Source organism: Thunnus maccoyii, chromosome 9 (assembly GCF_910596095.1).
Source record: "Thunnus maccoyii chromosome 9, fThuMac1.1, whole genome shotgun sequence".
NCBI lineage: Eukaryota > Metazoa > Chordata > Actinopteri > Scombriformes > Scombridae > Thunnus > Thunnus maccoyii.
The window spans coordinates 26,365,085-26,377,282 of record NC_056541.1 but is presented as its reverse complement, the minus strand read 5'-3'; the positions used below and the strand labels follow the sequence as shown (position 1 = coordinate 26,377,282).

The window sequence follows — 12,198 nt, the reverse complement described above, 5'->3', positions numbered from 1 at the left end:
CAAGCAAAACTGAAATAGAACAATGGCTCTTCCAAGCCTGTATCCTATTTCACAGAGAACAATGCTTAGTTTGTGGCACTTTTCCATACACATGAAAGACAAGCAATGCTTCTATAGCGCTATACACTGTATGCATTTTTGTGATATTTTAGTTTTTTTTGCTTTGAAGTGTGTTAGGGGAAACACAAGCCTCTACATAGCATCAAATATTTTGTTCACTCCAAAGGATTTGTGATGTGGATATAATCATTTAGTTCCAGTCTGCTTTTTAATGGGTTATACGTACAGTATATATATGATTAGCTGCTTCATATCAGGCCTTTATCCAGTGGGCTTTGGACAGTTTGAGCAGCAGCTGCTATAAATGTTCACAATTCCCAGTATTATTTTGTAGTTTACACCTACAGCTTGTTTTTGTTATATTATAAATAAGACTAAATTCAAGAATTACAAAAGAGCCAGCACTAGAGCAGCCACATAGTTTAGTGACTGCTCTCTTCTTTGCAAGGACCCCCCTGACCAAACTGTGGCTGGAGGGGACTCCTCCTCCTTCACTTATTGTCCCATGGCATGATTGTTTGTTGTCATTGCGGTATTGTTTTCTCTGACACTTTTTGATCTTGGTTTATGGTCCCAGATGTTGGCAGAGGGGTGCAATCCCACAGAAAAGACATTTCAGGGCTGCAACTGATGCTCTCTGTGGTGTAGTACTGCTAAAACAGCAAACACAGATTCTTCCTCCCAAAACACCAAGCAGCCATAGGCCTATAGAGGAGAGAGTTGTGGCCTGAGCCTGTGGCAACCTGTTCTGTTGACTTTGAACAAAACAGCCAAAGAGATTTTATTGTTTTGCAATCACAACTGTTCACTCTGATTCTATGAGTCTGAGACGCAACAGAATATGCATTAAACCATGTCAATAATACTTTAACAACTACAATGACATACCACAATTGATTAGGCTACAGCTTCTTCAGTAATACCAGTTTTTCTACAGTATGTGTTGCATGGACTGTTGTTTCCTCACACAAGATGTTGGGGACCCTGTGACCATTTCCTCTCTGTAGGTGACTCCTACCTCCACTCTGCTTGTTGCTGTCTGATGGTGTGAGGAGGCCACCCTATTCTTTTTTCTACGTCTGTAAAGGTTAGGAGATGTGAATGAATCAGTTCTGTGTGTGCCCAGAGGAGAGCCAGCACAAAGGCCTGTTGTGGGGGGGCAAGATGGCCCCAGCATAGCTTCTTACCACCAATCAGCAGTGATAAAAAAAAAAGACTAGAGTGAGCCAGAGGCGGCATGGGGAGTAGAGCTCCTCTGTAATTACAACATGGTCTTAAAAAGCAAATACCAAGCCCTAGCAACCTCAGCCGGGAGACAGAGAAAAAAAGGGGGGAAATAGTGGAGAGGAGGGGTAGAAGAAAAATAGGCAAAGGGGAGTTAAGAAGCGCCACAGAGAGCGACCCTGCAATGACCTCGGCTCTCCAACAATCGTCCCCTGCCAGCTGGAGCCAGGGTTAGGGGCGAGAGCGAGGGGCCGGGCAGGATCCCCTCTGATTTATGACTGACTATAAGGCCCCTGAAAGAAACCCAATCACCCAGGATTCCTGCGCAGCATGACTCTGGCTGGAGAGAATAGATAGCCCAGGAGAGTGTGGGACTGGGGCTTCGGCGGCAGAGCCAACAGCTCATACACAGGGACTGACACAGAGGGCCACTTTACCAAGGGGAGGGCCAGTGGGCACTGGCTCTATTATCTACAGCTCTCCGCATTGAGCATGATATCATTACACTGCGCCGACTCTAACCTCAGCTGCGTTCAACGACTGCCCAAACTCATCCTCTGAACTCTCTTTGTCCAACATATTTCACAACGTGGATTTACATGCACCCGGCTAATTGCTCTATCTGTCTAATTAGTAGAAATGTAATGGTTATTAAATTTCAACCTGCTATCAATGTAGAGTGGGAAAGAGAGAGGCAGGCTGAGAGTAGGGCATGAATAGAAAGGGAGAAGGCAGCTGTCTTTTAAAGCGGGGTAAGCCGCGCTTGGAGCTACCCCGCTGATCCATTAGCATATCTGAATGATCCTGTTCCTGCACAGCCACCACCACGCTGCAAGGTGGCACATCTGAAGAACGCGCCCTTTGAATGCGTTTGCAAGCTGGGGAAACTCTTATTTTTCAACCCGTTTGAAAATCCGGAGACAACTTGATGTTTGAGAAGCCAACAAAAATAAAAGAGGGATAGAAAAGGGGAGAGGGGAATAAAAAAAGTTTCAGATTTTGAGGAGGACAGAGTTTTACAAGGTTTTTGAAGCTGGATACTTAATAATTCACTTGATGCTACAAGCAGCAGCAAGGCAGTATGGAAACATACTCATGCATGACAACAGTTTTCATCGCCTATGTGTTGTCAAAAGAAAGTGTGTCAAAACCTCTGGTTCAGGCAGCAGATATATAGTATTTTGTTGAAAAAGGGTGTTTCAGGGATCCTCAAAAGCAAACCCATGTTCGGAAACAGGTTTTATTTATAGTGCTTACAAAATTTGGAGAATTTTGAAAGTCAACATTTTCTAAATTTTCTAATAATGTTAGCTCCACTTTATCACCTCAGAGTCTGAGAAAACCAGCAAAGCTTCCTTTTCAAAGCACAGTCATGGTGCAGTGACATTTAACTGCCTGCCTCACACTGCCTAAGTATTTGCGACATGTAAATAATTATTAACAAGTTGTTAAAAAACAGGTTAGGCTGGATAACATCGCTTTGGTAAGACACACCCAGTATCTGCAAGCAAGCAATACTAGTGAACTTTTGAATGCATAATGTGTCTGTACATTCTGATCCTGATCTTATTTGGTAAATGTGTCAGAGCTTAGGGTTTTTTCTTTTTTTTTTTGATCAGCCTTGAAGTTGGTCTCCCCTCAGCCACAAAGCGGGCTTCTATTGACTGGTTCCAGGGAGCGTATTGATGGTTCCATAATTTGGGCACAGGAACACAAAAAGGCTGACCCCCGCTGGGCTCAGCACGACAGCCCAGTCAGCAGGGAGGCTTGCATTTATTAGCCTGGGAGAGGAGCTCCTGCAGAATTAAAGCACATTCACCCACCCATTGATCTCTGTCTTGAAAACAATACTCGCCTCCCTCTCTGGCAGCGAGCTAGGCACTGCGCGCTCTGAGGTAATTCGGTGGCCATAGAAAACAGGATGGCTCACACCCTCAGGCTCCAAGTAAACTATTTGAAAAGTGAGAGGAATAGGATAAAAAAAACACTAAGCCATATTAGATTATCAATCCACCTGTCCAATTGTATTATGCCATGAATCGGGATGAATGGTGGATGGATATGAATGCAGCTGTTTTGTGTGTGCTTCCAGGGAGCAGAAACCAGTCTTTGTTTTTATGGCTGTGTTGTGACATGTTGAATGCTACTTTATGTGGCTCTGTGGGATTCAGAGCCCAGGTTTCCTCTATTTCTGTGAAAAGCTGTCTGTGGATTGGATCATGGCTAGGCTCTCACAGCTTACTGAACTTGCCTTTTACTTTTGGCTCCGGCATTATGGTCATATGAGAGGTGCAGCGCGTGGTTACATAGCTTCCGTCTCTCCAAGGGATCTTATCTGCTGGCCAGTGGACAAGGGTAATACATGGGATACAGATGAGGGAGAATTAGGGCAGTATGTTCCAACTCTGTGAGCCCCCACCATCTTAGTTTCTGCTAATCCACTGATAATGGCCTTCATCACCTCCAAAAATACCAGAGAGTCAGTCACAAGGCAGGAGCATGCTCCCAGTATCTCCTATCTGATAGGGTGCACATGTGCATGAAACTTAGACCTAAATCTGCTTTACACTTAACCTGCACAGCCTCCCAAGAAGGAGACATGAAAACTGAGTTATCAGTAGATGTTTTGATCTGCAGACGGGATGAACCGAAACTGCTCTCCTCTCTCTTTGTGTCAATTGTGTGTGTGTGTGTGTGTGTGTGTGTGTGTGTGTACAGCCCTGATTGTTGACCTAAGGAACTTGTGGTGCTTTGATGCTGCCCTCAGCAGCTAGTGTCCAAGGAGAGGGGGGGCTGTCTGGACCGTCCGGTCAACTCCTCACACAAGGGCCACAGTGTCAACACAAGACCCAAGAAGACAGTGAATGTCACACTTCACAGATAGTTGAAAGGAGCGGTGCGTCTCATTATGCCACCTAGAGCTGCTTTTGTCAGCTGGGATTTGATGTGTGGAGGGGAAGGGCTCAGGAAGACGCCATGGCCTGGTATGGGGTCTGCCGCTGCCACGTTTGAAGTCACTGTGGGGACAAGGTCTTTCATATTTACAGAAAAGAGAGGAAAACTCAAGGGATGACCATGATTGGCACACTGTTTTGTTAGCGCAGTAAATGGCTTGAGCTAATCACCATTTGCACCCGCCCTGTTCATCAACTCTCTTGCAGCCCCAGGAGTTTTAAAAACAGTGCTTCGCAGGCACTTTTTTGGCTGCTCAAACATGAAACTTCCTTTAATCTATTCTTACTCAAAAAGCCATTCAAACATCTTACATAAATTATGCTCTTAGCATTAGAATCAAAGGCAAGCGCCATCTCTCCTCACACTGTCAGTGAACTTTTTGATGGACAGATATATTGAGGGTAGCTTTATGGGTAGCATATGTGTATTGTAATTCCAAAAGTGACTTTGAAACTCGGCCATATCCCTCAGTTACAGTGAGAATAAACTCCTTAACCACTGTTACAGTTATCCCGAATTCATTTAATGTCAGAAGAATACTGTTGAAAATGCAATATGGCAAAAATTAGAGCAATGTCTGCTGCACAACATATCAAACTAGCGCACAATGAAAAATGTTCATTCTTACTACAAGACTGTCAATACAATACATCAGATCCTTGCTGCATTATCATCTAAATCTGATATTTTAATCCTCTACTTTAAAAATAACATGGAAAGAGTACATTTTCCCTCTAGATACACTGGGAGTCATATCTACTGGGACAAATGTGTCTAATATACATGTTAAACACAAACACATATATTACATACTAAAGTTATATGACCTATGGCCTACTGTTCTTGTTTTCATAATCAATGAGCTCCCTACAAGGTATCAGTTCAGGTTAGCTTCTTAAATAATTGCAGAGCATTCTGACCACAGTAATACTATATATTATCCAAAGGAAGAGTTCAGCATTTTGGGAAATACCTTTCTTCATATTCCTGCCAAGAGTTTGATCAATACCACTCACCACGCATTTCTGTCTGTTAAATATGAGGCTACAGGCAGTAGCTGATTATCTTAGCTTAGCACATGGATAGGAAACATGGGGCGACAGTAAGCCTTGCTCTTTCTGAAGGTAACAAAATCTGGCTATTCCACCAGCACCTCTAAAGCTCACTAATTAACACGGTAAAACTTGTAATCTGTGCAAAAAGGGCAAAAATGTTGTCTTACAGTGGCTATGTGTAGAGCTAACGTAGGCTAGCTGTTTCCTCCTGTTTCCAGTCTTTATGCTAGGCTAAGCTAACTGGCTGCTGGCTCTAGTTTCACATTGAACGGACACATATGAGAGTTTTATCAATCTTCTCATATAGCGCTTGACAAGCAAGTGAATAAGTGTATTTCCCAAAATGTCAAACTATTATCTCAGTGGAAATAGTAGACACAACCTGGTTCTCATCACAATTTTATTCTTATCATTCTCAGGAATGTTATTCTCTGAAAATAACATTTCTATCTTTATTTCATTTTTATTTATGCTGCACAGAATTGATAGGATTAATGTTTCAAACTCCTCTTCCTGTCTTTCTTTGTAGTCTGAGTTAGTTTGTATGAAGTCTGTGTATAATGTTTAAAAGGAAGAGCATCAATATACAACATTAAATATGCTTTGTACTTGAGATAAAAAGTCTGATCCTGTGTCCTTCCTCTATATTGCAAATGAGAAAAAGAAGACTTAGAGGTGTTGACTACACCTCAAACCGCCATGGAAGGTCACGGTCAGGGCTTCTCTTTGTAATAAACACAAGGCTTCTTTCATAAACAAAGGGGAGAAAGGGAGAAGAGAGAGAGTGGGAGTGTATGTGTGTCTGATGGCAGAGTGTAAATAGACTCTGTTCTTATCTTTGTTCAAATAGTGTGGAAAGGGAAAGTCAGGAAACACACAAAAGGGAGAAAGGAGAGTGGAAACAAAGCTAGGTACAAGATAATGACAAGGTCAAGTGTGCACTCAATGGCTCAGTTCAGTCGGAGGGAGATAAGGCCCAACCTGCTGACAAGGTGTGTGCAGCAGAGGGGAATGGGAGGTCAGGTAAAGCTCTGGGGATAGACTGCCCCCCACATACACACTCACACACTTTCACCATCTCAAAGTTCATTCCAGTGTCTGTTTGTGAGAACACCAGCTCACTAGCAACACCTGCTGGAGAAATGAGCACATACAACTGATGACTGACAGCAATTTCAGCTCCGATGACAGTAAAGTTTGAAAAAAAAAAAATGTACACTCAATTGAAGCAGTGTATCATCATTGAGATTAGCCTGTGAAAGGGTTTATAATTAGAGGAAGAGAAAGTTTCATCCGATCCATCACAGACTAGCATACATTGTGCCTCAGTGTCTGTAGTATAATGACAGCAGTGTGGGAAGCTTTAAAATCTCCCCAACCAAAAACAATGCCGGCTTGAAAGGCACGTTGCCAATGCATTCATCAAGTATTTCCTGGAGCAAGTCCAACAATAACCAACACTCTGACTGGGAGAATTCTTGTCTCTCTTTGATGTTTAAGTTTCTTCGGTTTCTGAGAGGCACATCACTGGCTGAGTGAAATTTGAAAAGGCACCGAGCTTCCATCTGACGTCGAGCATGACATTAAGTATGATTTCAAACGACAACAAATAAAGTGTGAAAGGGCTACAGGCTCGCAACTTACTTTCACAGAGCATAAAGGATAGGATTAGTTGAAGGCTATCTCTGATGTGTCACTCATCTCCAGGAGAGAGGAGAAGGGGAACACAAGATAAAAACGTCTTTTGGTGGACCAGCAAAGCCAGAGAAGAGAAAGAGAGATGGGGAGATATGCTTCAGTAGATATCTGATACAACTGATCCAGATACTGACCCTAATCCTGAGCTAGAATTCTGATCTCATGCCTGGATAAAGGTATAAAACCCCTTTGAGGGGTTTCAGGCAAAAAAGGGAGGCCTTGGTCAGATACTCAGAGGTGGGCAGGGTCAGTTGGACATCAGGCAGCACTTTGACCACACCGAGCCTTGAAGATGTGAGGGGCCGAGGGTCTGTTAAGTTTCACCCAACACAACTAGGCTCTGGGTGAGAGAAAACACCAAGAGAGGGGGATTGAAGTGAACTACAGGGAGCAGGCTGGCTGTGCTGTTGTGACTGATAAAGAAGCAAGTCAGCAGCTCTTTGCTGTCCTTCATTTGCCTGCTTTAGCGCCTATGGAGTGGTCTTGTGGAAGCAGTGGCAGAGGGAATAACACTGTGTTATTGATTGTATACACTAAATCCACAGTGAAGCTGACATTTGGATCAGTGATTATGAAATCCAGGGGGTACTTCTACCGTTGCCAGGAGTTATGTGGAAAGATTGTGGGGTAGCATGGGTAATTTGATGAAATAAAAATTTGATTAAAAAATATTCAGTCAGCCATAACAGCTGGACATGTGTGAAAATAGCTTGTAAGCGAACACAGAATCAAAGATAAGTATTTGGTAAATAACTGAAGTTGCTAAAAGTAATTGATATAGATTGCGAAAAATAATGGATAAATGGTTACTATACATAGCTAATGGGCAAGCAGTTGAAACAGATAGCTAAAAGAAATTGATAAATGGTTAAAATAGATTGCTAGAAGTGGTGGATAAATGATTGTAATAGCTGATAGTAATAAATAACACTGTCATATTTGAATGTTTTAGATTGTTCTTAATGTGTGTAAATGAATTGCACATGTGTAGTTGTTTGCAAACGTGCTTGTCCTAAATTGCCTCTTGAGGGACAAATGAAGTATTTTGAATTGAATTTAAAAGTTTGCTTAAAGTAATGAATAATGGCTCAAACTTGTAAAAGTAATGCATAAATGGTTGAAACATCCAGGTTCAGCCACTACAAGTGGTAGTAGAATGAATGCAAACCAAACCAACCTAAATATCCACAGTTCAATTGTATGTAAAAATATTGAAACATCCATTATCATATTGATGGCTGACAACAAAGGTTGGGAACCACAGGTTTAGATGAAGAGAAGTATATTTTTGATCCCTCTGAGAAAACAGAAACAAAGGTTGGGGGTACAACTTAATACAAGTGAGGTTTTTACTAAAATGTTGTCCTCAAAATGTACACAAGTCCACAACAAGTACAAACAACATTCAATTTATGTAGACAGAACGTTCTTTAATCTGTTCTTAAGTGATCAAAAAAAAAAAAAAAGAACTATCACATTTATTTTAGCTGATATTGCCATCTAGTGGTGACACTAATGCATTTGGTCAATCATAATTTGTGCCGGACTTCAGATAATTTTCTTCGCTTCATCTTATGGAAATATTTCCAAATGTCCAAACTAACAAGATGCACCCATGCCAAAATGACCCAGATGGCAGCTTGCTTCCAAAAGGAGGCAGCCTTAGGTCAGAGATGGAAGCTCACACAAACACACAAAATCACTGCCAGAGCCTCTGCTCTGTGTACTGAGGATTAATCAGCCATATAGGGGCCCTGATGGAGGGGGAGCGGAGCGTATAGAGAACATGGCTGGCCCTACTCTATCAATCAGACACCTCTCCTTCTACCCAATCCAAATTGACCTGCTGATGCACTGGCCACGTCCAAGCTCAGTGTGGAAATAAATCACATTGAATCAGAAGTGGGTACCTGTCAGCTCCACTGAATGCACCATCCCTCCCTCTGCTTGCCCCAGATGGAAAGATGTGTTTGTCTGCGAGGCTCACTGCCTCACACACAGCAGATTGAACAGATGACTGCACCGCACATGAGGACAATTATGAGAAGAGCTTGTTTTCCATGTATGATGGTCTTCGCCTGGGTCAGCTTTCTATTGATTTTTATACAGATAAAGGATAAAGGAGTTACTCATTTTAATGTTATAATGCATTCTCCAGTCCTTTAGGATTAGCATTGGCTTGTTCACAGCTGTGATAGCCTTCTACAGCTGGACAGAGGAGGTTAAGGACAGAGGTGAAGTGAAAGTTTTGTGGTAAAAGTGTTACTTCCTCTCCTTGAATGAAAATGAATATACTTACATTTGTCTTGCTGGCACTGGTGCAGAGTTGTCGATACGTCCCTGCATCAGCGCTGACAAGACAAATTCCCTGACACTCATTGTGCTTGATGAATACAGCGATTTGGAGTCTTATTCTCATTAGAAATATAACCATAACACTATGCTCGTGATGGTGTAGCATGCCTCCCCTCATCCTTCAGCTGTCCCCGTATTCCCCCGGTTGTAAAGCCTGTCCCAGTGGCTCTTGGCTCCGGGAAGTTTCACAACATGAGCAATGGTGTGAGGGAAGATAATGTGAGGAGGGCTGGCTTTAAATCTCAGCTCTGCTCATCTCCTCTCATCCTCCGGTTCACCTACGCGGCCCGGCTGACAGATGACACAGTGTGCGGTCCAGGCTGCATCTCTGTTCTTGGGTCATCCATTGCTCCTGGAGTGATAAGTGGCTCTGTCCTGGTGTGGCTCATCCTGCTGCATACACAGTCAATCACAAGCCAGAGCCACAGTACAACAGAAGCCTGTGGAGGACAGCAGAGCAATAACAAAACCTGAGGTGACATCTGTATCACCTGAAATGACAAAGGAATTTTCCACTGTAGGTCCAATAAAGGACTAGTTGTACTACTTCTCCTGCCACCACCATAACTGTTAATTGACTACTGCCATTTTGTAGATCTGTTCAACAGCATGATAAGTAATGAGAACATAGAAAGAGATAAATGTTATGAGGATGTCATCAGACATGTTGGTTGTTTGCTCAGGTGTTTCATCTCAGCACTTAAGAATACCCACTGTTTAGTGATGGAAACTGGCAACCATTAATGTTAAGCAATCAGGAAGATAGTCTGTAGTAGTTCACATGTATTGCTGCAACCCACTGTGTTTCCATGCAACTGACTTGGCAAAACACAGTTAAATGTTCTTACGGTTTTGCTTCAGAAGTTCCCACTTTTGAGACAAAACTCAAAGGATACCATCATTCCTCATGGTTAATGCTAAAATGTGAGCATTAATCAGTTAAACTATGGGGAGAGAGAGAGATGTTTTGTGATGTTTTGTGACCAAAAAAGTTTTTTCACCCAAAATAGAAAAGAATATATGTATGTAGCCATTCAGATAGTTTTTGAGGTTTTGAGATTTCCTTCACAAGCTCAATACAATGGAGGTGAATAGAATGTTATTTGTGGTGTTCAAAGCAATGAAATATAATTAAACAAAATTAAAGTAGCCTAATAGTTCTACATTTGTATTCACTGTCTTGCCAAGAGTAAGAAGAGAAGATTGATACCACTCTCAAATGCAGTATTTATCTTCTCAGCTAAGTGCAAGAAAGTAAAACAGTTTCTCAAAATATCAAGCTGTTACTCTAACAGCAACATCTTCACTGCCCCTTTCACTCCTCTCCGTGAAACACACTGTGGAACGTTTCATAGGGACTATTCATTGTCAGAAATTGTAGTTCCAGAGTAGATTTTTTTAAAAATTGCACTTTAAATGTATTGGGACATTGGCAAAAAAATACAGAGACTAACATCTCAAAACCTGTTCAAATCAAACCCAAACTATCTGCATGGTTAGATACCACTTTTTAAAATTTGGCTGAACTGACTCTTCAAGAGTCCAAACATCAATGTCCAACAAGACACAGACACTGAACCATGGACACAGATACACACTGTGAAGTTAAATTGATAGAGCGTGGCAATAACACTGCCAGGACTGTGGCTTTGATTCCCTCTGGGATTACCATTACTAGAGACATGTGCACTCCTGGCACTTTAAGATGCTCAGAATAAAAATGTGCTCTAAGGCACAATCCCCAGAGACACATACACACACACACACACACACACACACACACACACACACACACACACACACACACACACACACACACACACACACACAAGCACACACACACACACACACACACACACACACAAGCACACACACACACACGTATGCTTCACAGGAGATAAATGAAAAGAAAATGAATGCAGTCCAGAACTGAATTCATTTTACATCCCACTGCAAACTCAACATGCAGTGAGGTGCAGCACCGTAGCACTAGATGGCAGCACAACTGCACTGTTGCACCACTCCCTGATTGAATATTTAGACATTCACACATTTCCCCTGATCACTTGTATGACATAATATGATTACATACGTTGTCATATCTGTCCGTTCACCTGTGCTGTTAGATTGACATGTTGCCTGCCTGGAAACTCCTCATGTGCGCACCATCATCCCCAGTAAGAAAAAAAAATCTAATAACATGGCTGGCTAACTGCTCAGCCTGCATGTCATGCTGTTGTGAGCTTGCTTGAAAGAAATATACATAAATTAAAGTTGAGCTCTGACATCCACTCATTGGCCTTTTCCTAAACCACTCTCTGGAGATGGAAAAAAAAAAGTCTGACTTCTGGAAGAGAATATTCCTGTTAATCCTCTGGACCTGATCGCAGTTCGCCAGGTAATTCCTGGAACTTGGCACTCTATCAGTGAAAGGGAAATTGGGCTTAAGATGTGGAGCCTCTCTGGTCTTGCAAAGTGTCTTTAAGAATGCTGAGGGGGAAGACTTGGAAGTTTGATGTTTACAGTCTACACTACTTACTGCTTAGGCTGCGGTTTCTGCTCATGTGCAGAAATTTCACCTCAACTGAAACACATACTTTCTGTAAAAGTTTCAGCTTTAATCAAGGAGTAGTAAGTAACAACAGACAACAAATTGCACCCATACCATGCATAATCATGCATACATAATCAGGCTTAAGGAATTATCTGCATCCAAGACTCCAAGAATCCAGTGACCACATCCAAATAGAGATCATGGGTTGTCCATATTGTGGTTGTGAATGCATCGTCTGGTGTTGTTGTATACATACTAATCTGTATCTGGAATGCCTGCCTGTCATGATTCATTCCA

At 42.2% G+C, this 12,198-nt stretch overlaps 1 protein-coding gene across 1 annotated transcript in view; it reads left to right on the top strand.

The window, feature by feature from the left end:
- Positions 1 to 8,599: 8,599 nt before the first annotated feature.
- LOC121903841 (transmembrane protein 132D) overlaps positions 8,600 to 12,198 on the top strand; it is a 40,061-nt gene continuing 36,462 nt past the window's right edge. Inside the window, exons 1-2 of the mRNA XM_042421234.1 lie at positions 8,600 to 8,658; positions 9,473 to 9,725. Coding sequence (XP_042277168.1) covers positions 8,600 to 8,658; positions 9,473 to 9,725 — 312 coding nt within the window. The remainder of the gene's footprint in view (positions 8,659 to 9,472; positions 9,726 to 12,198) is intronic.